This window comes from Saccopteryx bilineata, chromosome 2, assembly GCF_036850765.1.
Source record: "Saccopteryx bilineata isolate mSacBil1 chromosome 2, mSacBil1_pri_phased_curated, whole genome shotgun sequence".
NCBI lineage: Eukaryota > Metazoa > Chordata > Mammalia > Chiroptera > Emballonuridae > Saccopteryx > Saccopteryx bilineata.
Genome location: NC_089491.1, coordinates 312,655,252 through 312,681,573, shown reverse-complemented (window position 1 = coordinate 312,681,573; position 26,322 = coordinate 312,655,252). Strand labels below are relative to the sequence as shown.

Genomic DNA, 26,322 nt, shown 5'->3' with positions numbered 1-26,322 from the left:
ATTCCCTTCTGTCATTACTGAGGGAGGAAGCAGGAGTGGGTGGCCCTGTGGCACAGGGGTGCTCTCTCTTTGTGGTCTGTTCAAATCTAGGACATATCTGAGGAATAGTCCCTTCATGGAGGAGACAGAGGCCAGGCTTTCTGGGGGAGCAATATATCTCTCCCATTCTCTTGACTCTTGGCATGATATTGAGGGGCTTCCTTGGCGGGAAGCACCAGTCCATTGCTGAGTTGGAACTGATCAGATTGGGGATGGTGTTCCCAGGATCCTCGGGGTGTCTGAGAGATGGAAGGAGCCAAAGAGAGCTTTACTCCCCCATCCCCACCGTGAGAGTTCTGTCTCAGTGAGGCTTCCCCTTTCTGTTGCAATGGTGGCTTCTATCACTGGTGTCATGGAGGCAGCCCAGGACTGGCCTCCTCTCATTCAGCCCCTCCCTTCCCAACCCTGTGCAGGCACATCCACTACCATTAGTGCTGTTGTTTAGTAGTCAAGAGTCTTTATTAGACAGGAGATGGGACTTCCATCTCAGAGGAATCTCAGCTCAGGTGACACCGGAGAAACCAGGACGGGGTGGGGCTGGAGCAATGGTGAAGCCAGTCTTATCTCAGGTGGCTCCAGGTGTGCTGCGCTGCCCAGGCGGGAGGCCAGGGCCTCCCCACTTCCATCCTGCTCAAAGGCTTCTTGGAGGAAGCAGTCAACTACCTAGAGTTTAGCCTCATCTTTTAGTTAATCCAGGAAGGCTTCTTGGAACCCAGATCAACTGGGTAAAGTAGGGTCTTCTCTTTGGTCTGAAAAGAAAAAAATTCAAGAGTGAAAAAGGTTCTTTTTGGATGGAAACCTTAGCAGGAGGCAGAGGACAAACTTCCAGGGAGAGTATCCAGTGGCCCTGGAAAGGTTTCCCATCCATCAGAAAAGGGAAGGGGTTGGGAGGGTCCCCCAACAAAGGGGCCGCCATGACTCTAGACACCTCTTCTAGTGCTCTACCCAGGGCCATGCGGCACAGGGATGCCCAGGGTGGGGACTTGAATGCCAAGCAGGTGAGAGAACAGGTGGAGGCCCAGGGGACTTGTTTCAGGAAGGAGCAAAGCATGCTTCCCTTGACCAGGGACATACCTGGAAAGATCTGAGTGACTTCCACAGCTCCTGTGGCCTCTTCCCCGGTCCTGTCTTTAGTTTACAACGACTGTTTTAGCATCCCTCAGATTTCAACCCTGCACCTGAGAAGCATGGTCCTGTCCTCCCCCGAGAAGTCTCCCTGCCTGTATGCTCCTCTCTCCTCTCAATCCCTCCCACTGTGTTTGAAGCATGTTCTGCTAGAAGTCAGCACAGGAGGGGAGGGAGAGGGCATATGCCTTGGGAGCCATGAAGCCACATTTGAAGCCCAGCCCAATTTACTAGTCCTGTGAGGCTGGGCAACATGCCTTTCTTGGAGCTCTGATTCCACCTTTGTAAAGTGGGGGCAATATCACCCAGTTTTCAGGACTTCCGGATGACTAACCAAGATAACAGCTAAGAAAAGACTTACACAAGCAAATGGGTGCCTAATCAAGGTCAGTTCCTTCCTTCCTGAGGTATCAGGGAGCTGTGCCTAAGAAAGAAGATAAAATCAGTAGGGACTACACAGAAATCAGGTGTCAGAAGCACAGCTGTGGGCAAATAATTCCTTTCCTGCCCTATCTGGGCTTGGAAGCCAGCAGCTTTGGAAGCCCCCAAAGTTCACCTGAGCTGACTTCTTTAAGGGCTTTAAAATCTGAGAAAAGAATTTCAGAAAGAGGAGGAGACCCTTGTCTCTACACTGCCCAACTACTCAGAACGTGTCACCTTCCTCCTACCCAGACTCTCAGACTTTTCACTTCTTTCCCTTCTCCCTGCCTCACCTCCTCCTTCCCCTACCCTGTGTCTTCACCCCCCAAATCTGTCTTTGCCAAGTCCCTAACCTTGACCTTAACCATACTAACGAGGGTTGGGGATGGGTCTGCCTCACCCATCATACTGAAAACTCCCCCAAAATAAGGACTTGGTTTCCTTCAAACTTAGGCTCCTTGAGGCCTGTGCCCCTGACTCTGTGGCTCCTCTTCTGGGCCTGGGCTTCCTCCCAAAGACCCCGAGCTGAGTCAGCTGTTCCTCGGTGCCCCAACTAAGCCTGCCACCTCTTCCTCCACAGTTCACCTCCCCATTCCTTGCTGCAGATCCTCATCCTGTCTGGGAGCCCTCCTAGCCCCAGGTTGTCAGGATTGGGAAGAACAGCAGAAGGGACTGGAATTTACCAGGACCTGGGAGAGTGTGCTGGGTGAAGGGTGTAGGGCCCTCCCCTGGGTGGGGGAGGAGAGGTCCAGATGGAACAGTCTCCACCTGTTCCACCCACCCAGCCCCAGACAGAGCTAGCATCTCCTAGCAACAGTACAGTAGCAGGGGTCTGGGAAGAAGGTGGGAGCTGAGAAAGTGGAGTGGGGAACAATGATATCATAAATTATCCCCAGCCCCTCCCTGCCAGCCCACTCTTCCTCAGCTGAGAATGGCCTTTCTCTCCCCACCTGCCCCTCATTCTGGGTTCCCCTAGCAGAAAAGTCGGGCCCTGTTCAGTGCCCTTGTAGATGCCCCTCTAGGTTAAGGTGACCATTCTCTGCCTTCTGTTTGAGTCCAGACGGAGGGCAAATTCTCACTATCTCAGGATCTCTCAGGGACCCTGTTGGACCCTACCAAGGGCAAGAAGGGAGGTGTGCCTTCCAAAGACTTCCCACACCCCCAAACCCTGGTAACTATTACTTTCCAAGGGTCTCTTGCTCTGGCCTCTTTCTCTGGGTGAGCATGGGGGCAAGGAAGGAGAATTTCCAAGCATTTGGTGAAAGTGACTCCTCTTCTCCAAACAAGAACTTTGAGGCTTGGATCCCCCAAGCCTAAAGGAGCACTTGGATCTCTCACCAAGCTAGTCAAGTCTCAGTTTCCCTATCTCAATAGCTGGAGTCTAGGAAGCCCAAACAAGTGACTAAAGCTGGGTGGCAGTTTCTTCCTTACCTCTCAAATTAGTCATGTCAAGCCAAGGATCAAAGAGCTGGTGCTTCAGCAGTACAGATCCTGGTTAGACATTGAAAAGGACTTCCCAAGACAGGAATAAGCAAGAGCATGGAATTTCCTGGTTGGAGAGAAGAAACGTTGTTTATAGAAATTGAGAGTTGGGGGAGATCTTTTAAATTTTATCTCACTATTGCTTTCTTAGCCATACTAAGTAGCACATAGAGAATATTTAGCACAGAACCTCCATTTGGGCTATTTTTTTTTAAGTTTATTTTATTTTTATTTTTTATTTTTTACAGAGACAGAGAGTGAGTCAGAGAGAGGGATAGACAGGGACAGACAGGAACGGAGAGAGATGAGAAGCATCAATCATTAGTTTTTCATTGCGTGTTGCAACACCTTAGTTGTTCATTGATTGCTTTCTCATATGTGCCTTGACCGTGGGCCTTCAGCAGACTGAGTAACCCCTTGCTGGAGCCAGCGACCTTAGGTTCTCGCTGGTGGGCTTTTTGCTCAAACCAGATGAGCCCACGCTCAAGCTGGTGACCTCAGGGTCTCGAACCTGGGTCTTCCGCATCCCAGTCCGATGCTCTATCCACTGCGCCACTGCCTGGTCAGGCTTTGGGCTATTTTTTAAAAATCATATATTAATATGGATTTTTATTAGATAGATATCACAAGGAAGGGATAAATCCGTGGAGATCTATTTCCTATCCTCTAGGAATCCATGGGAAAATCCAGAGATGAGGTAGCGCCCTGCGTACAATATGGCAGCCAGTTGCCATGGCAACAGCAGGAGTCTGGTTGGTTGCAGGGCAGCGCCAGGAAGGCAGCTGGTGCCAGATGGTTGAACCCAGCAGAAGGTAGCCCCAGCCGGGTGAAGCTCATGCCCCCTGTGCCCAGGGCTCTCCCTCCATATACCAGGCTCCACCTGCTCCTTCCAGAACGAAAGGCTTCACTGCTATCTATGGGGATGATGCCAAAACAATCCCTCCTCCCAGGTCCTCCTGCTTGAACAAGAAATGACTGCTTAGAGACAAACACCCCCTCCTGTGCGAAGTCTTTCTGGGCCACGGGCTGAGGGATCTAAATAAATCTGAATTTAGCCCACTCCTGATAAAGCTCAGGACTTGAGAGATCAGGGACAAGATGAGGGACTTGAGAGGATCCTAAGCAGCAGGGCTTGGGGCCACCATGTTGTGTACATTCAGGGGAGGCACGACGTCTGGTGAGCTCTCCCTCTGAGGACTGAGATGTGAGCTACAGGGTGGGAGCAGAGTGGGTTAGGGCCATGGGGGGACTGAGCTTCACTGCCCCCTGCCCCACTTTCAGGATTGCTGGACAATATTTACACAGGGCCAATGGAAAGTTCCTCCTGAGGATGAAGAGAACTATGGTCAAGGAGCCTACCACCTAGTTGTTATTATTATTTTTTATTTTTTTTATTTTTTTAGAGACAGAGAGAGAGAGAGTGAGGGATAGACAGGGACAGACAGACAGGAACGGAGAGATGAGAAGCATCAATCATTAGTTTTTCGTTGAGCATTGCGACACCTTAGTTGTTCATTGATTGCTTTCTCATATGTGCCTTGACCGTGGGCCTTCAGCAGACCGAATAACCCCTTGCTCGAGCCAGCAACCTTGGATCCAAGCTGGCGAGCTTTTTTTTGCTCAAGCCAGATGAGCCCGCACTCAAACTGGCAACCTCGGGGTCTCGAACCTGGGTCTTCCGCATCCCAGTCTGACGCTCTATCCACTGTGCCACCGCCTAGTCAGGCCCACCTAGTTGTTAGAAATGTGCCTCCCAAACCAGCCTCCGTGAGATGCTCGCTTGCCTTCTTGAGCACTCCAGCCAGTCCACAGTGCCCAGGAGCGCTTCCCAGCCCTTCGTCAGAAGCTGCACCCAGAGTCCTGCACTCTCCTCCCCAGCAATCCATGCCCTCATTTCCCAAACCCTGGAAGCCTTTCCTGATGGTCCTCACTTACCAACTGTGGCCTTTTTGTGTCCCTCAGCATTTAGAAGTAACACTGGACATCTGCACACAGCCTTACAAAACATTCTCATTCACTCTGGCCCGTTTGACCCTCAGGGGAACCGTGGAAAGAAGTTAGTGATACTCGGTGACTCGTCCAAGGTCACCCACTAGTAAGGAAGGAAAGCCCAAATTTCTATCCTGACCAGCCAGTCTGATTTGAGTCAAAACTCAAAACCTCCCTGTTTGTTGTCCTTTCTGTGGACAGAGACCCTCTATCAGATCTGTTAGCAACCTGCAAGTAGAGACAGCGTGTCATTCTACTGCCTTCAGGGCCCCCAGCACAAGCACTTATTAGAAGGGACGTACACAACAAAGGCTGGAGGTGGGGGAGAAAGCCTATCCACACCTCAGTTAGGAATCCATGACACAGGCCAGACAAAGGAAAAAGCCTCTTTGGGGGAGGACAAGAGTGGGTGTGGAAACTGAGGTGGCCTAGGACGCCTGTTCAGCTGTGGTCAAATCTTGTCTTTCTACCCTCCCAGCACAGCCCTCCCCTGGAGCAGGAGTGTGGGAGACTGAAACAGTCTCTGCGCTGGGGAGATGAGAGGCTTGGCGCGCAGTCAGCCTCAGCAGCCCGTGAGGGCACGTGTGGCCTGGGCGAGGAGGGCTGGAGAGGCCTGGCGGGGTTGGGAGTCACAGCTGGGAAGGAATAGGAAGGCGGTGGGGCAGGGCCTTGGGCTGGGACCTGTGGGTTCTGACGGAATCATGTAAAGGAGCCTGTCCCGGGAATGCGTCCATCAGCTTCTTTTTCCTGCCTGGACATGGTTAAAGCTTGAGGCCACCCCTCAGGCCTTCCCTCCTCCAACCCCATTCCACTCCACCCGCAATGGGTCCCCTGGGAGCTAAGCCCCCTCACCTGACAGGGCTACTTTCATGACCACTCAGAGAAGTCTTTGTGCAGAGGCTGGGCCTGGGGGAGGGGCAGCAGCCAGCACCCTCAACTCACATTCCACCCCACTGCCCAGCAAGGCAGCCAGTCATCATCTCCTCACTTGTCTCTTTAGCCTGTCACCCCCTTCCTCTAAGAAGAATCCCCTCAGAGCCTTGTGCCGCCCACCCCTGGATAGCCCTTCCACCTTCTGTCACTCCCTCTCCCATAAGTTCCCAGGACTGAACCTACTTCTCTGTTCTTCACTTTGGTCCCCAGAAGCCCATCTCCTGTCCTGACCTTAGGGCACTCATTGCACTGGGGATCAACCTTGGCTTCTCTACACCTCTCCTCAGAGAGTTCCCATAAGCCCACTCTGTGTGTGTGCGTGCATGCACACGTACGCATGCACATGCACACACCAGCCATTTCAGTGGGGGGGGGGGAGGCAAAGATCTTTCCTCAGGTAGCTTCCAGGCTTTTCATATGTTCATTTGTTCAGAACCAGCTGAGAGTCATTTAAGTGTCTGGTTGGGTTTTGGGCTCAGTGAGCAACTCCACACGGGTGTCCTCATTGCTCCTGGGAGTGGCTATGTGCTACTCCCCAGGCGTGCCTTGCACCCAGCATCTCTAAGTATGTCAGCTAATTTCCCAGCAACCCCGTCAAGTCCAGCCCCCCAGTAGATCTATAATAAACAAATTCTGCCTCCATTTCCTATCTCCTCCTGAAGCAGGCTCCCTTTGCTGGACATTCTAGTTCCCTGACACATCAGGCTCTTCCCTACCTCCTTGCTTTCAAGTATGCTGTCTGCTCTGCACCACTCACTTCCTCACACTTCTTAGACTGACAACCCCTTGCTTACCTTTTATCCCCTCTATCTTTTGACCCCCTCCAGAAAGTCTTCAGGAATGATGGCTGAAATGATATAAGTGAATGAGAGTCACAAGAAAAGGGGGAGAAAAAGGGCTCATAGCTGAAATTTGGAGGGCATTTTTGTCTGGAGGACTGGTTGACCTAGAGGTCTGGATGAATAGAACCCAGAAATAATAGTCAGAGATATGAGAAGAACAAAGGACAAAGGAGAAGACAAACTGCATATCAGTATGAAATGTCCCATAGAGGGAACCAGGCCTAAGCTAAGCAAGGGCTGCTGGGTCCAGCTGTGGAGGCTGTGACTGTCCCAAGAGGGTGCAGTTTCACCAGAGTTATGAAGATTGAAGCCAGACTGCTGGGCTGGGGAGAGAAGACTTGGAGCTAAACTTCAAGGACGAAGTGGCCTTTCACAGGCCACAGAGAGACCCTCAAACTGTCAGGTGATTCCGATCCTGCCTGTCCACACTTTACTCTCTCCTCCTTCTGCTGATACTTCCAGTTCTGATTCCTCCAGAATTTTTTATTTTTTGAGAGTATGTTTATTAAAGCTGAGAACAGTGAAACAAGAAAGGGCTTAGGACAGAAGAAACAACAGGAGAGAGTCTTGGCGGGGCTGCTTTGGCTCACTGGAAAGTCTGAGAAAACGAGGCCTTGGAGACAGGCTCGGGGGTTAGCCCAGGACAGGTTGCCACTGCCCTTTGCTCCCCTGGTTGCAGGTGTTGTGGGGCCTCTTAGAGTTTAGGAGATGCAGGCCTGCGGGGGAAGGAGAGGGGGAGCGGAAACGCACAGGTACGTTCCTGAGAGCCGGAGTGCTCCTCAGAGTATTTTTTACGTTACCCACAGTCCTCCCCATCATCTGGCCACTGGCGCTCAGAAAGGGTCTCTGGAACTAAACCCAGGGCAGAGGCCTCTCTACCACCCCTGCTTCTTCCTGTGTGAGGCTCACATGTCTTCTGGGGCTGCCACTCCTCACATCTTGCTCCTTTCTTCTCTCCCCAGCCTCTCTTCCCAATTCCACTTGTAGGAAGACTCAGCAATGTTCCTAATCAACCAGAAAGCCCTTCTTATAATCTCACCTCCCTCCATGTCCACCAACGGGCGGCTGGCTTGCAGCCCACACCTGTCAGAGACAGCCATTTTGCAGGAGCCAGCTACCTAAGATGGCGGCCTCCCTCTGCTTCCGTTCCCACAGCCTTGCCTCCTACCCCTGCCTCTTTCTTTCTGAAGCCTGAGCCCAGCAAGGTGGGGGGGCCAGGCTGGGGAGCCAAGGCCGGAGGAAGCAAGACAAAGAAGGACAGAAAAGCTGGCCCCTTGGCACCTCTCTTTGGCATTTGAGTCCAGCTTAGGAAGGGAGGGCAGAAGGAAAGAAAGAAAGTAGTGTGAGTTTTTATTTCTGTCCTCTTCCTGCCACCTCCCCTCCACTACACACACACTTTGATGAAAACAAAATCTCTCCCCTTTTTTCTCTTCTCCTTTCCCCTCCCCCCTTTTCCTGGCTCTTACCACAAGCCTCCTGGAATGCAAATAAGTTGTATTATGCAAATCTATGCAAATCAGGCTTAACGAGCGGAAGGAGGGGGCAGAATGCCTAATGAGTAATGGCGGAGGGGTGCAGATGGAGGGTGGCAGGAATGACCCCCCCTCTTTGTTCTCACAGCCTGGAGGTTTGCTAGGGATAGTAGGGTACCTCTCACTTCTGGCTAAGCATACATAGGTCAAGGCCTCAATCGCTTCAGCTGAGAAGGCCTAGAATAACCTTGACTATAGGTAAGGGCCAGGAGAGCTTGGGAGGAGAAAGAGTTAAGCACAAGGGACTTGTGCTCACTTGCACAGCCTTGCCCAGAGATTTTGGATTCACCAGCTTCCCAACCTTTTTAGCTCTGGGTGCTGAAAAGGGGGTGATGCTTATGCACACCATGGTTTGTGCATCAGAAAGAGGATTCCCAAGGGAAGATTCTCAGCCAGACCCAGGTTCTTCCTGGGAGTGGGGGGTATGTATGTGAAAGCTGTCTCTCTTTGTGCTTTGGAAGGTGGGGGTTGGAGTGGTTGCCATGGCAACATAGCATGGAACACCCACCTCCCCAACATCCAGCCCCAGAAGACCTAGGAGTTGGGGGGGGGATAATAGATTGACATCCCCTGTTGCCCCCCACCACCTGGCACTGCCAGCCGGAGATGGTGCCATCAAATCCTAGAGAGAATGGCCCCTTTGTTTCTAGGCTCATGATGTTGGGGGAGCGGGCCAGGGCACACAGAAGGGCCTTTCCCAGGCCCTGTTCCAGTTTGCATGGCTCTTGCTGGCCTCTGGAGACTCCTTGTGGCCATCCACTGGCCTCTGTGCCCTGGCAGATGGCTGACCCCGTGTCTTTTCTCCCATGGACTTGCCAGCTACTGTTAGGTGTGCCTTCCCCTGTGCTTTTCCTTCCAAATCCCTCAGATGGAGACAGCAGTCAGTTGCACTCCTGCCTGGCTCGTGTGGAAATCTCATATGCCCAGGCATGCGTCCTGTCCTTTTCTGTAGGGGGGCAACCTGTGAACTCTCCCTACCAGCTCTAGGCAAGCTCCACACAACTCAGGCAGGGAGACTTCTAAAAAAGGCATCAGACACAATAGGTGGGCCAGGCTGGAATTCAGGAGCCTGGATTGGCAGAAGTTGACATTTCCCTTAACCAGCAGAGTGACATTGGTCATACTTCTTCCACTCTCTGGGGATCTGTAAAATGAAGGATACAGGGTCGATGACCTCTAAAGCTCATTTTAGCTCTATCTGGTCAGTTCAATTTGTATTTTATGTGAACTTAGGTTAAATCCTTCTTTCTGTTGGAGCAGTCCCTCTCACTCACACTCCACAACGTGGACAAACCCAATTTCCTAGAGACTATGTCCTTTCCCTGTGATTCCACAGCTGCCTGCAAATAATTCCCACAGATTTAAAAAGCTAGAGCCTTTGAGGCCTGACCTGTGGTGGCGCAGTGGATAAAGCGTCAACCTGGAAATGCTGAGGTCGCCGGTTCGAAACCCTGCGCTTGCCTGGTCAAGGCACATATGGGAGTTGATGCTTCCAGCTCCTCCCCCCTGTCTCTCTCTCTCCTCTCTCTCTGTCTCTCTCTCTCCCTCTCTCTCTCCTCTCTAAAATGAATAAATAAAATTTAAAAAAAAAAAGTAACGTCAAAAAAAAAAAAAAAAAAAGCTAGAGCCTTTGATAGCTATTTATATATCAGTAGGACCCACCAGTAACCCTCTAAACCGGGGTCAGCACAGCAATCTCACTCACCTCCGGGAGCTGTCCGTGGTGCTGGTGGCGACTCTGTGGTACGTGTTGGTGAAAGAGGGCAGGAGGGTGGTGGGGCACCCACCCACCCCAGGTGAGAAGCTAAAGGAAAGAGAAGAAGCAGAAACGTTTGGAAACAGTAAGGAAAGAGGTAGATGTATTCCTGGAAAAAAGCTTCTCCACTTACCAATACTACTCTGAGAGAAGAAGAGCTTAAAAGTCACGGAAACTCTGAACATGCCACCCCTTCAGCCCTAGTGACTAAAGTGTCCAGAATTAGCCCAGTCCTCATCTGGATCTCATTTAGAAATTCTCAGGAAGATGGAATCATAGTTCCTTCCCTTGGGGAAGAGCTCTGTTTGAGGTTGCTGACATGGTATTGACCTTTAGACTCCATCCTAAATTCTAAGACTCCTACAAGGAATTTAGTAATAAAGATAAAGAAGATACACAGGCAAAGATACACAATGATAGTGTGATAGATATCAGGAACTTGGGAGTAAAAGTAAGGAAGATAGAAAAGGGTGTGTGTGTGTGTGTATGCGTGCGTACACACACACGCGTGCTGTGTCTGTGTCTGTGTCCCAGGCAGAGAGATAAACCTATATCAGTGGTTCTTAACTCTAGCTTCACATTAGAAACACTGAGAGAGCTTTTAAATAATACTGAGGCCTCGGCCTCACTCCCAGCTACTCTGCTTTCATTGGTCTGGAGCTGGGCCCAAACATCAGTATTTTTAAAAAAGCTCCCCAGGTGATTTTAGTACATAACCAAGTTGAAAATCACTGTCTTGGAAGAAAGCAGAATTTAAAAGTGCATGGGTACGGATCCCTCTAGTGCAAAGCACATTTGGCTGTTAAGATTAGGTGTTGGAGGAGGCAAAGCTAGGGCCCCTGAAGAAGAAGGGAATGAATAGGGAAGGGGACAAGCATGTGACTACTCTCCTAGAGCTCCTGTTGGCCTGGGACTGGCCTAGAAACCAACTTAGTGGTGGGCTTGTCTTCTCTGTGCTGTGAAAGCTCAAACCACCACAAGGCAACAAGATGAACTGTCTCCCTACCTGGTCCCTGTGCAGAGACAGGGAATGGGTGCAATGACCCTGAGGGCATGCTTCTCCCCTTCACCCAGAAGGTCCCCAGGGAAGCAGTTGTGGAAGGTAAACAGCAACAATGGTCTCTTTCAGTGTCCAGATTCCAACACTTCAGCCCAATTAGCAGACACAGCAAACAGCAATTCAGCTGCTTTCAGCTGCTGTCATAACAAACTCAGAGCAGCCTTAATGGGGGATTAGGGCAGGAGGAGGGGGGTATCACTCTGTGTCCTGGGAGAGCCTGGGTGGCAAGGAAGTGTTCCCCTTTTCTCTTCTCTCCTATCTCAATATGCACCCACTCACTTTTACCTTCCACAAGCCTGTTCCTCATTCTCCTCAAAGCTCCAAGAATGTTTTTACAGTTTTGTTTCCTCTTTTCCTCCAATGATTTTAAAGCATTAAGCTAAAATCACTTAGCTCCTAGAGAAGTTGGCATATCCTGCTTCTAAATGAAACAGTGCCATAATACTTCAAGATATCTCAGGTATCAACAGCTAAGGAAAGATGGTAGAAATGTCAGTCTGTCTCCAGAGCATTGTATTGGGAAGGAGGTGAAGAAATAATTATCAGCATTCCAACACCCAAGCCATGAAAAGTGCAGACCAAGAACTTCCAAATGAAGAATGCAGAGGCGCCAGAGATTCTCTGGTAAATTACCAATTTGGGAAGTTGGGGATTGGGAAGTTTGGGCTGGGAGGCAAGAGAAGAGAAAACACCCCCTCTTAAAGTCACTCCGCAATGAAGAAAAGTCTGCATGATGATGGAAAGGTCTCTATTAGGTTTGTTAATTATACCTACTACCTAACTTGTTCTTTAATTTAATAAACTATGTTTTTAGTAACTAGAAGCTTATTGGAGTAAACTTGGAATTGTCATTTACACATGACTTATCTCTATATATATAAGTCAGTTTCCCAATCATAAGTACTCTTACAAACAAGTGGTAAAATCCATTAAGGAGAAAAACACAATGGCCATTCTGCCATGTGGACTTCAGTCTCTTTCCTTAACAGGTTTCCCAAGGGCAGTTTGTCCTCTCTCTAGGCTTCAGACACTGCCTACCCAGGTCCCTGGAGTCCTTTTTGACTCCCAAAGCTGTAAAAGCAGAAGAAACTTCCTTAGGTTTAAATGCTTTGAGCTCCTCGGTTAAGAATATGCCAAAGAGCTGCTCTTTTTGCATTCTGAGATCAATCATGTGCTTTCAAAGAGCAGTTCCAAACTGTAGCCTTTAACCCTTCTGCAATCTAAGAATCTCTACCCATGGTTATCATAACATATTATAAGATTTTCCATGTAGAATTTGTCATTTGCTCAATGTATCAACCCGAGTATATACATTCTTATCCCCATTATACAAACATCCAAGCTGAGGCTCAGAGATGTATAAATTATGGCCCCTCAAGACAGACCTGGGTCAGTCACATTTGCTCTTTCTTTCTGTCTCTCCTCAGGCTGTGATGATCATGGAAGAACATTTCAACAAGTTTCTTTCAATGCCTAGAATTGGGAAAAATTTGTCCCAGGATAAGGGTATGAATGATAATGCAAAACTTGAGTCAGATACTTAGGAAGAAATTGCCTTTGAACTCCTGGACTCAGAATTCAATGGGAAGGTCTTGGGATGAAGGACTGAAGACAGAAATTAATAAAGAAATCAGCTTAGAATTTGATTTCCAATAGGAATAGATGGACATTGTAAGATCTGAAGAATAAAACTAAAAATTCTTGGACACAGAGAGAAGTGTTATGATACAAAGGAAGAAATTTCCTAACTGGTGAGGCCCTCCCATCCCCTTTCAAGCCAGCTTTCCTGCACCCCATTTCATCAATTCTCATCTTGGGTTTAACTGGAGGAGGTGCTATTTTGTATAAAGGTTGGAGGAGGTGGAAGGCAGGACTCAATGGTGTCACTGTGATGTCTGCATTTGGTTAATGCCTCCCCCAATCCCAGTATGCCTGTTCCTCTAGTGGATTTATATCCATACATAGTCAGGCATCCTTGTCTCACAGCAGAGCTTCCTGCCCATCATGAATCACACACATCCACACTCACACAAGGCTACACACCACTCAGTGTCTCACTCTCTCAGAAGCGGACACACACAGCTCACAAGCACAGTTACCCATCACTCTGACAGCCCCACCCACACACCTGCAGAAACACACAAGGCAGACACAAATGCTCACCCCCACATCCTCCTGGCCTCTATCCCCCCTTTCCACTGCAACACTTGTTTTGTGGAATGTAAACCCTCAACCCATCAGTTCCCCTCAGTCCATCTGTTCTCTTTTGGAGATACTGTGGTCAAATGTGCTAACAGGACACAATAATTATAACATAAACCCATTGTGCTTAATAATACAGATTCTAAGTCTCATGTTGATGAGCCTCAGCAGATCATAAGTCCAACCAGAGAAATGAGAAGTTAAAAAAAAAAGAGACATATTTCTTCAGCCCATGGTCACCACCAGGCCTTGCATCTGCTGGCCCTTTCTTCTTCCCTGATTTCAACCCCCTCAGCTCATCCCTAGCTTAGTCTCCCCACCTTACCCTCTCCAGATACTCTCACAAGTAAATGTAAAGCAGTGGACCCTTGGCTGTGTAGCTCAGTTGGTTGGAGCCTCATCCAGACATGCCAAGTTTGCTGGTTCAATCCCCGGTCAAGGGACATATAAGGAGCAATCAGTGAATGCATAAATAAGTGGAACAACAAATTGATATCTCTCTTTCTTCCCTCCCATCTTCTCTCTCTCTCTCTCTCTCTCTCTCTCTCTCTCTCTCAAATCAATAAATAAAAAAGTAACATTTAAAAAAATAAAACAGCCTGACCTGTGGTGGCGCAGTGGATAAAGCGTCAACCTGGAAATGCTGAGGTCGCCGGTTCGAAACCCTGGACTTGCCTGGTCAAGGCACATATGGGAGTTGATGCTTCCAGCTCCTCCCCCCTTCTCTCTCTCTGTCTCTCCTCTGTCTCTCTCTCTCTCTCTCCTCTCTAAAAAAAAAAAAATGAATAAATTTAAAAAATAAAAATAAAACAGTGGAAAAAGCAATGGGTTTAAAACCAATGAGTGACATAGAAATTCATTTGAGCCTGACCTGTGGTGGCGCAGTGGATAAAGTGTCGACCTGGAAATGCTGAGGTCGCCGGTTCGAAATTCTGGGCTTGCCTGGTCAAGGCACATATGGGAGTTGATGCTTCCAGCTCCTCCCCACCTTCTCTCTCTGTCTCTCCTCTCTTTCTCCCTCTCTCTCTGTCTCTCCTCTCTAAAATTAAAAAAAAAAAAGAGCTTAGAAATTCATTTGAGTCAGTGGTTCCTCATCTGTAAAATAGGGCTAAAAACAGCTACCACAGTGTTGGAGGATCTAAGACAGGCATGTAGGCAGAGCATTATGACCTGACAGCATGGTGTGGGGTTAAGGATTATTAGTCCCTGCCCCAAACCTGCTCCTCTTCTCCCTAATCCTGTTTCCAACTGCCTCCCTCAAAAAACAAAACTCCCAAAATTCTAAACAGCTGAAAAAGCAAGAGGTCATTAATCTCTCCTTCCTCCAAACCTTAGAAAGGAAGAAAACATATGTTCTCTAGGCTCTCTGAAGCACAATTGTTTTAGTTTGGATTCCCCAATATTTTCCCCCACATAATCTATAATTGAATCATAATCTTCCAGCTAAAAAAAATCAGTTCCTGGGAAGAAATTTTAAATTTACACTGGCAACTGGAGTTAGTACAAAGTCATTTTGTCCAATTCTCCTGCCCTTTTTTTACTCCTTAACTGCTCTGGCTTGTGTTCTGGAATGCCAGGAAGTGTGGGATGGATGGAAAGAGGTAATAAATACAGAGGGGGCTACTTCTAGCTGTGGCCACATTTACTTTTATCTAACCAAGTGACTCTAGAGACCATGTTCCTCTCATTTGCACCTAAACACTCCTGCTGAAAATATTTAGGTCAGGCCAGATAAATGGATTCTTTTAGGAATGGCCCTGATTAATTTCTAATTCTTTGCTTTCTTTGGGCAGCATAAATACTAAGCTACAAATTCTTTTGTGTTTGAGCTCTTTAAGAACATTTGCTCTTGGAGATGATTTGAGAGAGAGAGAGAGAAAGAGGGAGAGAGAGAGAGGTGGGAAGGTCCTGAAAGACTCCAACTCAACCCCTTTGGTCAGTGAAGACAAAGCTGGTAGGAGAAGCTTTTCAAGACACCAGACTCAGGTCCTGAGTTGTAAGGAGCAACGAATATGGAAACAAGGGAGCTGAGAAATACACTGCCTCAGAACCCAGGCCGGGCCAAACGGTTCCCTAGTCACCCCGTCCTCTTTCCGAGTGTCCCCCACCCAGCACCTCTAGCCCTATTTCCACTTATCTCTACTCGGCCACTCTCAGCTCCCAACCAAGCCGGACAGACCGACATGGCTTCAGAGAGCCACAAATGCAGAGACCGGCGTTCTTAGGTGACCTCCTCACGGCGGCCTCAGCTCCCAGCTCTGCAATAGCTGTGGGTAGCCTGCAGGAAACTGTGTGCGGGAGCCCGCGGAGAGGCCTGGGCTGGGAGCTCCAGGTGCTGCCCCCACAGATCCTCCCTTGGAGCAGCTCCCCCAGCAGTGACTCCATCCTCAGACTGCTGGGAAAGGCCCCAGCCCGAGGAGGAGCCACATGCTTCTTGCTTGCTTCCCAGTTCAGCTCGGGAAGTCATTGCACCTGGCAAAGTGAAATGGAAGAGCGACTCCCACCTACCGAGGGGACTGGAAGCCGCCTGGACCCGTGCGGTCTAGGCTCGCGGGCCGCGGGCCCCCGCGGCGCCTCCTCCAGCCCGTGGGTCCCCGGGGCGCTAAGTCCTCACTGCAGCCTCCCCCGCCCGCGCGGCCGCTTTCCCCGGGCCCCGCTGCGCAGTGTATGGGGTTATTTTTACTTTCGGTTATCTAGCTTTATGAAGACTCCACACCACTCATACAGCTAGATAACCAAAGATAACAACCAACCCCGCCTCCTGGCCGCCGCCGCCGCCTCTTCCACGCAGCCTCCGGGCTGCCGCCGCCAGCAGCGCCGCCGCCGCCTGCCCGGTGCCCGCCGGTGAGGGTGGGGGAGGGGACCCGGACGGAGGTGGGGGCGGAGAGGGAAACGGGGTCGGAGACCGGGAGACTCAGAGGCACAGGGATGCGGACGCTACAGAGACTGAGAAAGGCGTGGAAAGGACGCGCCGGCCGTTGGCGCCCAAGTCCAGGGATCTCCCCCAGACCCGGACCTCAGAGCTTCGGACGCCGCGTTTCCCGCTCCCTGTTCGAGCCAGAAGTGGGAGTTCCGCTGGCTCTAGGGACGGGGGACTCACGGGCTTTCGTGCCACCCGGGAAGCCCACAGGCACCGCGGCGGGGCCTCCCACCCTCGCCGGGTCTCCCGCTGCCCTCCGCTAGGAGGTCCGAGGCGCGCCCGACAGCCCGAGCCTCAGCCTTCCGCAGAGCTCGAGCCCCGGCGCGGGGGTCCTAGCGGGAGGCTCGGGGCCGGCCCCACCAAGTCCCCCAACTCGCGAAGGCGGTGGAGGCGGAGCTGAGCTCGTGCAGGAAACGGGCCGGATCCAGCTGCCGTGTAAAGGAGAACGGGCAGAGAGACCTGAGGGGTGAGACACCGTAGGCGCCCCAATAAGAAACAGGGAAATCCCAGCAATCTGGAGAGAGGGAAGTCTCAGGCGACCCAGAGACTTCCAGGCAAGTCGGTCCGGGAGAGAAGAAGGCAAAGACCCTCCCCGGGAAGGGAGCCGGGACAGGCCAGCGAGATGATGTGCGGGGAGGAAAAGTGGAGGGCGGGCAGGACGGGCGAGCCGAGCCCCAGGCCCTGAAGGACTCCCCAGAGAAACGGCATTATACCAAGAGCTCCAAAAATCACAAAGGACGGTGAAATGGGAGGGGGGTCCTAGGCGAGAGGTGCCCTGGGGGTTGGCGGGGGTTCTGATGAGAAATGAGATTCGTCCAGAAGGTCCTGGGGGCCCCTAGGAAGATGTGGGACTCGGCGGGCCCCTCGTGGCTGACGCACAGGCACTCTGGATTCCGAGGCGCTCTCCCCTTCTCGGACCCCGAGCCGGCCAGGCCACTTACATCGAGCCCAAGGTGCTTATCGGTGCTCTCGGGTGCTGTCCTCTCGGGCTCTTCCTGCGCACGGAGCGCTACTGTCCTGGGTCCAGGGTGCCAGGGCTCAGCAGGCGCCGGGACGGAGACGCCCACCCGAATCTCAGCCTCCGCGGAGCGGAGGGAGCAGGACAGACAGAGCAGGTCTTACCTCCCCGGCTCTCAGTCTCTGCCGAGGCTCTGGCCCCGGCCAGCTCCGGCTCCGGACTTTTCATTCATCCTTTCACGCTCCCTCCCTAGGCCATCCTCTGATTGGCTCCGCCGAGCTTGACGTCACCGCTTTGTTGCCCACCCCCCCCACCCCTCGTTCCTGTTTGAGCCCGAGCGCGCAATTGGGGCGCCCCATCCCTTGAGAATGGCGGGGGAATGGGGCGGGGAGGAACCACTAGGTCTGTGTGCGGATTTCCAGCCTCCTACTGCCTCAGTCGTCCCCTACAACCCGCCTGCCATCTCCAATCCATTGCCATTTGTGGCTTTGATACCCAACCTCACTCTTTTTGTAGGTCCTACATTTCCCATTTTGGCCCTAGGTATACTACATCAGAACCAGGGCTCAAAGATGTAAAAAAAAACAACACAAAAAACCCAAATGATTGGAGGCTATCTCTTCCTGCTCCCTCTCATTAGGATATTCTTTGTGCTTCTCGGGTTCTGATTCCTCCCAAACTGTGATCCTAATCTTTTAGGACGGGCAGGAACCTTTCTTGTTGGTTTTCAATCCAAAACAGTGAGGGAAAGATTCTGGAAGACGTCTCCACTGGGAGATGTAGGGTCTGGAGAGAGGTTGGGCCTCGTTTTTCGTCCTGCAGAAACGCGAGTATCTCTTGAAACTGTTCACAGTTCCAGGTGGGAGAGGCTGGAGGATCCCAGCTGCAGATTTTGACTCAGCCACGTAGGCCCTTGCTAGCGCCTTCCTCTCCTTCCCCTAGCCGGTGTGCTTCCATCCGTCAGCCCGGGTCCTCTACCTAGGTTCCACCTCCAGGTGGCTGGAGAGCTGGGGTAACAGGAGAAGGATCACTCTTCAGTAAGGTTTCAGATTCTGGGCTTTTCTGACCTGGCTACCCATCTGGCTGGGAGAATCAGAGCCGGATAACGCCACCGGGCCTGCAGGCAGGATTCGGATTTTCGTGGCCTGGCAGAGCATTCTGAGAGCCAGCTCGGTGGCCAAGCCCTGGTCCCGAGCTAATTTGCACCTCCCTGATCCTACCCTCCACCCCTTTTCTTTAAAAATCCTGCGATTTAGAAACGTGGCGTCTGTCTGCTTACTGCGGGCTGTTCCTATCTCCAGGCATCCTTGAACACCACACCAACTGGGACGGGCTCTAGGGTACCCCTGGCTGGGCCATCAGGCCTGGCCAGGTTGTTTCATCCTCCCCAGGACTGTAGCTCTGTGCAGTCTAAGACAAAGCTGAGCCTGAATGCTCTTGGCTTTAGTTAGATGCAAGCCAATGGCCAGTGAGTTTCACTGGTACTTCCCTAAAAGATTGGAGGGTGTCTGAATAATTGCTGCATGATTATGAGATGGAGGACACTTCAAAATAGGATGAAGCCTAGGGACCATGTGTTTCTTTCCCTACCAAAACAGCAGAATGGAGCTGAAGCAGATTACCAGATTTCCCCAGGCTAGGACATTCTCAGGGCTGTGCTTGGCATAACTTTTTCCTCTGTTAGCCTCCACAGTACCTCAGGGCCCTACTCAAGGGAAAGACTTTCTAGATGCTTCCACAGTGTCAATTATTTACTCTTCCAGATCTGGGAGCATACTGGCCAATGATGTGGGGTAAGGGAAAGAGACTCCCTACTTTGTTTCCTACTGCCCCTCCCAGGTGCCCCTACAGCTCAGAATGGAACACTGGGGGAGTATTGGGGCCCCTGGTGCTCCAGTACAATTGTAGAAAAGCAGAAACCTCAAACACGCTCACAGGGAGATCCACCCCACTGGGATGTTGCTAAATGCATTCCCTAAGTGCACCTCCCATACCAGGGGAACTATAGGCCTCTTCTGCCTTTTCTCTTTGTGCCTACAGACCTCCTCAAATATTTCTCAGTACACCACCTCACAACCCTTTATAGAATACCAAATAATCTCTAGACATTCCAGCAATCCTACATAGGGTCTACACTTCTCCAGACATATCACCAACTTCACCCACAAAGATTTTCCCATTTGCCCTCTCAAAAGATCCCTTAAGTGAACTTTTCTCCTCCTTTCTACCCTGATCCAGTGCCTGGAAGGTTAGGGTCAGTTTGTGGGAGAGAGCTAGCTGTCCTGCTAGCTAATATTGTCCCCTTTCTTCTCTGTCACCATTTTCCAGCCAATTCTCCTGCCCTCTGAGGAGCCCAACCTGATTTCTACAGCCCTATACCTCGGTCATCCACACACTTAGCAAGAGGCAACTGGGATCAGGATGAACTTCCTTTCTCTTTCAGCCACTGACATATTTTTTGTTGGAGGCAGACAGAAGTTTCCTTGCCCAGTTGAGACCCACACGTGCCCCCACCCGTACTGACCAAATTCAGACTGAACCAGACTTCCTCAAAACCAAAGTCAGGAGAGAAATGGGCACATATCTAAATTTCCCAAAGTAGCTAAATAAAGAGCTAGATCCCCTGCCTCTTACTGTGGCATTGGGTTCTACAGAGGTACCTCAGCCTAAACAGAGTGTCTAAATTTAAGGAGGCCCCCATACAAAAAAAATAGAGATTAGTCTAAATTGTCTTGGCACTGTCTGCATGAAATTTCCCTCTGTGTCCAGTCTTCTGATGAAATGACTGCTTGGTTTTGTCTGGTGGACACGACAACCAATCTCTAACTGCTCCTGCTCGGGGATGAAGGTGAGCTAGACATCTGCTGTCCTTACTGCAAAGGAGATGGAGTGGTAAGACAAGAAAGAAGCAGAAAACTACCCACCATTTTCATGGGATTGGTTTGTCCAGTATGTTAAATCATATTTCAAAAAAGAAACTAATTCAGGTAGCAAATGAGACAGCTCATCAAGGACAGAGGCAATTTCATATATATTCAAATCCGTGGTATCTAACACATGCCTAAGACATGACGGATGCTTGGTAATTAAAGAATTAATAAAGGTGTGTTTCTACAAGTCTGACTGTCATGAAAACTGATTGCATTATGAGTGGAGAGGGAGAATACTGACAAAATGTGTGTCCTGTATGATCTGGGCTGGGAGTATGTGTGAGAGGATGGGGGGATTTGTGTTTAGTGTGTGTGTGAGATAGTGACTATTGCAGTTCCTTTGACTAGAAGAGACTCTTCTACTATCTAGAGGTTGGATACAGCAGACCTATAAGTAGCAAAATGCGTGCATTAGGTCCCCTTTGTACTTGGCACACCAGCCTTAGTTTCTGTAGAAAGGCCTCAATTGAAGCAGAACCCTCTGCTTTCAGCACACAGCCCAGTCCACTGCAGTGTTCTATAGAGTGCTGGTCTGCAGACCCCACCCTGAGTCCTTCCAGGGGAATTCTGGGGCACTGTGAGGAGGGCACACCAAATCCCTGGTGCAGATCTGAGTCTGTAAATCTCTCGGCCTAGGAGACTGCATCCTTTGCCAGTGCCAATCTCCACCCTCATCCCTCTGGTCCTTATGCCCACCCATTGTCTGTGTGCCTGAAAGGAACACGGATAGAAGAACGTACACTACATTATCATCTCAGATGCAGCTTTTGGACAGATACTTAAAATTTGGGTCCCAAAATACACTTTGCTGTTAAGCCACTCTCTTGAAATATTCAGGTAATTTAAAAGCATATTTTCTCTTTATTTTATTTATCAGGTTAACTTGCCTTGAAGATACAGGTGAAAGCTGCATTTGGAGGAGGGTAGGTTCAGGTATTAATTCTGTCTTCTAGATGCATAATTATTATAGACATTATCATACATTATTCTTTTGCTAGAGAATATCTGCATTATCTATAGAATAGTGACAAATAAAAATAAGAATTACCATTAATGATGAATCTATGGGAAAAAAGTATATATATTTAAATCTCCACCTAGGCAGATGAGGTTAGAGTGCATAAAGACATGATCTGGAAGATTTTGTCTTTGGGGACACTGCTCTCTCCTCCCCCTGAGAGTGCTTTTTCTGCTCTTGAGAGGCCAGCCTGAGAATTCCTCGGGCCTGTCTAAGCAGTGCCTACCCTATCGCTGCCAGTTCTGCCCTTGAACCCACAATTCACTTGCTTGCCTAAGAGCCCTATGGAGTCAGGGAGGTGAGAACAAGGTGACAGAGATGTTAAAGGGTTGGCTATCAGCAAATGGTCTCCTTTAGGGGCAAAAGCATGAGTGTGTGGGGGTGTTTTGCATGCAGACACACATGCAGGCACACACACACTATCAACTAAGATAGATGTGATGACATCTCCACAGATACTCCCAACAGTACCACGTCCCAGTGCTTATGTGCTGGCACACACACCCAGTCACAGGGCTCTAAGCTCCCAGGTACCCACTCACCACAACCCACACTTCTCTCCTTTGTCACTTCTGTAAGCCATCAAGTGATATCTCTACTCCCTTCTGCAACCAACCACCTCCCCCAGGGTCAGCTGGCCTCCATCTCTGCCCTCAGGAGCCCTGAGAGAAGTGGGAAAAGTTCCCTGAATCCACAATGCTTCGTTCTCACAGAATGGGTCTCAGGATAGCCTTTCATTCCTAAACTACTTAGTTCCGTTCCCATTACCAGTGACTATACAGGTCTTACTACAATCGGAGTAGATCCCAAACAGACACTAAAAGCTAGAAGAGACAGGAAGTGGGGTAGAGAGGTATAGAGAACAAGAGAAAACAGGTGACACAGGGCCAGCTTTCCTTCTCTCCCACACCCATCACACCATAAAAAACAAACAAATAAGACCCTAGCCAAGTGGCTCAAAGGATAAAGTGTCGATCTGACACACCGAGGATCAGCCCCCAGTCAGGACACATAGGAGAAACAATCAATGAATACACAACTAAATAGAACAACTATGCGGAACAATGAGTTGATACTTCTCTCTCTCTCTCTCTCTCCCTCTCTTCTTCTCTCCTCAATCAATGAATAAATAAATGCCCCCAAAGCCAAAGGTGGCCACCTACGATGACACCAGAAACAAACAAGGCTTCTTCTCGGATGCCCAGCTCCTGTGAAGGAGGAGAACACAAAAGTTAAAGCCCTTTAAGAGGCACTGATCTTCTCTCCTTAACACCCTCCCACCCCTGTCTCCCTGTCATCCTCTCACCAACTCCTTTTCTCTTAGTTTTATGGGGGGGGGGTTGTTTTGTTTTGTATTTTAGTTTTATGTTTTTATGACATAGTCTAAGTTTCTCTCTTCAATTGCCAGAACTTGAGGCTTCTCAGAGAGATAGACAAGCAAAAAAAGTATAGATATGCAGGGAGGGCAAGGCCCCTGGCCAGCACCTCTCCAGCTCCAGCTCCATCTCCATCTTATCGGGAGGACTCTAACCCAGCCCCATCCTCACAACTTCCCTCTGCCTGCATCTAAAAGCTTCGGGCTGGGGTCTGAAGGGAGCCTGTGGAGTTGCAGTAGCCCTTCTGACTTAAACCTCCAGGAATAACCTTCTGCCCAGTAGACACAATCTCCTCACATATTTTTGCTGCTCATGGTCTGTCAGTAATCATGCTCAGAAGAGAATGAAGAATATGGGGTAAAAAATGTATTTTTGTCTGTCTAGATCTAATTGCATTGTAAATTGTAAAGTGCTATGCAGTTAAGCTAGTCAATCATGTTATGTCTAGCTTTCTGTTCTCATCTCTGTAATTACCTATTTACCTATCATCCACTCATGCATGTCACTAAGGATCTATAAAAACATATCTCATATCTATCCATTTTCTCCCTCTTCCTCTCCTTCCCTTTTTCACACATACAAAAGGTGTGAATTAATGCAGGGGTTTTTTTCTATTTTAATGTTGGGTATAGAATCCGGTCTCAATAGTTTACAGTCTTACTTTTCCAATATTTTGCTTTCAGACTAAAGTATGATTTGAGGAAATGACATGTATACCACGGGTGACCCAGATCCTAAAATACTAAGAGGAAAGAGAGAGAGAGAGAATGTGTTGGGGGAAAGATGGCGAACCCTCCTACCTCAAACTCAATTCCACAACTAATTCTTCTTTTCTTAAAAGTTAAGAAGATAACCTGACTAAATGCAGAGGAAATCAGAGAAAAGGGGGGCTGGGGAGTAGGGATAAGCCTTAAATCCAAGCTTTGAATGCAGCATCCCCACTTCTAACACCCACAAATACCCACTTGGCCCTCAGCCTCAGCTCTTCTAGCCCATTCATTTTATAAATTAACTTCATACCAAAGAGAGAAGCAACCCCACGCCCCAACTTGCAGACTTGCTAGAAAACAGGCACAAGCACACTGGGAATCCTCTGGCTTCTTCTTCCATCTAAATAAAAAAAAATGTCATGGGGTCCCTGGAGCAATTGTACCTCTCCTCACCGATCTCTGCCCTGCCACACACCCCACACACAATACTGAGGAGGTTGTGGTAACAAGAATCACAGCCCAGCAGGCATGGAACATGCGTATGCATGTTTGGTGTCTGGCAGCCTCAGCCTTACCCAGAAATCTGGCCTTCGGGATACCAGAAATACTATGCTGGCCTCCAGCCTCCACTGCCTTACAATGGTCCCAGCCAGTCTCCCAGAAAGCACAATGTAAATGGGGGGTAGGGGTGAGAATAGTGCCTTCTTTCTATATCCTCCGGCTTTCTTTAAAAAAAAAAAAAGAAATTAAAAAATAAAACCCACACTATTAGATGGGTCTGATGAAGGCTGAAGTAGAGTTCTCCCCCTTCTAGAACCTAATCATCTGCTCCCAAAACCTCACTTGCCCTTAAGCTTCCATCAGCTCCTTCCCCACCTGCCAGCTTATGGGAAAAGCAGGGAAGAAGGGAATAAAATTAATCTAATTCCTATCAGATGTTTTCGGATATTTTTCTAATTCCGATCTCCACCGTTTAGGAAATGTGACTCCTTTCTTCGCATCCCTCCAGTCCCTCAGACTTCGTCCTCCCCTAACACTTGAGGTTTCTGGGGCACAGAGGAATAAGAGCCAGAGCAAGAGAAGAATGTCAGGAGTCCAAACACAGAACCATTTTCTCTTCCCTCCCATCTCCACTACAATCTGCCTCCCTGCCTCTCTGGTATAAGCATTAAGATGTTGGTCCTGTCTTGTAGTGAGAAAGGCAGGCAGATTAACAGGATCAGTAGCACCATGACCCTAAAGCCCCCCTGAATCCCGCTGACAAACTTAGTGAGCTGTCTCTAGTTCGCCAGGGCAAGGGGCAGGAGGGGGACCAAGGGGTGCTCCCGGTGGCTGGCTGGTCAGGGCTGCTGTCTCAGCTGCCTCTGTAGATGCCCATGAAGTGGAATATGAAACCCACTCTGCCAGCTACTCCACACACATGCCTCACCCCTTTGGTCACTCCCTAAACCTTTATCAGCCTTTCTTTCCTGTGGTTATTGTACCCGCCCCCATCAGTCAATGGGCAAAGTACAAAGGTTAGGGTGCCTTGAGTGATTTTAGGGGATCCCTTCCCACCTCCAGCCCAGGTGTCAGAGGGGGTTAAGACTCTCTGGAATGGCCACTTACCGGGCTTCTGTGAGGAGAGACGGATCCATGGCCCTGCCGCTGGACTGCGTCTCTCTCCCTGGCTCCTTGCCTCTTGTGGAGGGGAGGATGCAGCTCCGATGATGACGTAGCATCTGTCTCTCCATTCAGGATTTTCGCTTGCCTCTTTCCTTCTCTTGCTGCTCACCCTGGAAAGGCAGCAAAAAGAGGGTGCTGTCCCTGTCTGGAGATACCACCACCACCAAAATAACAACCCACTCTGTTGAGCCCCTTCCTTCTTCCTTCTTATGTCTGTGTGGGAAGGGATTTTTGTCATCTTCACTGTGTCCCACCTCGTCCCTCTGCCTTTTCTAACCTGAGACAAGATAAGGGACTAAGGGAAGCTATTGTTTCTCCAGGCCATCCTCATCCTCAGCAGAAGCAAGAGAAAGGGTGTAACAGAAGTACCCCTGTCCCCAGTCTCCTTCCAGTTCTAATTCACCTTGGAACTTGAGAGCATGATTACATGCTGTATCTTATTGGGGAGTCGAGTTGGTAAAGAGTGATGGAGGGCAAAACTTGCCATTTGGAGGTTCAGGGTGATCCAGTCCCTCCTTCACAAAATGCCCCCACTCCCTGTCCCTGTCAGCTCAACTATCACAAATCTAGATCTTAGCTGGGAAGGAGAAAGTGACAATGGCAGATGAAGGCTGAGAGCTGGAGTGGGGGAACAAAGTAGGCAGTGGTGAAGGCCAGCACTTAAGAGTCTAGACAAGAGAAGAGCAGATAAATTAGTAGTAGTAGATAAATTATCTTGTCTTTAGAGGAGGAAGAGCAATTTGGGAATTGGTTTCCAGGGCCAGATCTCAATATTTGCTGGAAACTGGGGCTCAGACTGGTACAATGGTCGGGTCTCTTTTCTCTCTCTCACCCCCACCTCAGCCCTCCCTCTTTCTCCCTCCCACTCTTCCTGGCCTGCATGGGAACTCAGTCTGAGCTGGATATAACAGACAGCAGGCCTGCATGCTAATGAAGTTTGTCTCAAGTTCATTGTCAAAGCCCCCCTTCCCCAAGGCCTCTTCCCCTCCTTTCTCATACACAAATCTCCTTCCAACTTTTGTCCCACAAACCTAGAGGCCACTTGAGTCTCCGCTGCTCCCTCCCACCCTCCCCCACTGCTCCCAGTCTTCCCTCTCTAGGCACTTCCCTCCGCTGGGGAGGAGGCTCTGCTCCCGGGCGCCTTCCCCGCCACCTTCTGGCCTGGCTATCCCTCAGCTCTGAAACAGGGATTCTGAGGGCTAAGTTTAGAGTCTGTAGACCTGATCTTTCTTTCCCCACCCCAAAGGAGGAAGACTTTGGGGAAGGAAGAGGAGGCAAGAGGTTGCCCCCACTCCAGACTCTCTGCCCCCCAGTCCTCAGCCCTGTCCTGGCCCGCTCCCCCAATTTCAGCCTCAGCTTCCCCCT

General features: G+C 49.8%; 1 protein-coding gene across 7 annotated transcripts; it reads right to left on the bottom strand.

Annotated features, from left to right (window-relative positions):
• Window positions 1-457: 457 nt before the first annotated feature.
• Window positions 458-24,952, bottom strand: LOC136326214 (protein CROC-4-like). Of its 7 annotated transcripts, XR_010729412.1 has the most exons (8): window positions 17,242-17,440; window positions 10,068-10,166; window positions 9,341-9,506; window positions 6,783-6,835; window positions 3,016-3,133; window positions 1,526-1,588; window positions 1,114-1,167; window positions 458-788 (listed from the first exon to the last, which is right to left on the bottom strand). XR_010729412.1 is itself a non-coding variant. In XM_066261824.1 (7 exons), exons 1-5 carry the CDS (start codon window positions 24,927-24,929, stop codon window positions 3,061-3,063), a joined length of 420 nt encoding a protein of 139 aa, XP_066117921.1. In that variant the 5' UTR covers window positions 24,930-24,952; the 3' UTR covers window positions 459-788; window positions 1,526-1,588; window positions 3,016-3,060. The 7 variants fall into 7 exon arrangements, 1 of the variants encoding a protein (XP_066117921.1); XR_010729407.1 differs by lacking the exon at window positions 1,114-1,167 and having other exon boundaries at window positions 459-788; XR_010729411.1 differs by lacking the exons at window positions 1,114-1,167; window positions 17,242-17,440 and adding an exon at window positions 13,985-14,128 and having other exon boundaries at window positions 459-788.
• Between the last annotated feature and the right edge of the window lie 1,370 nt (window positions 24,953-26,322).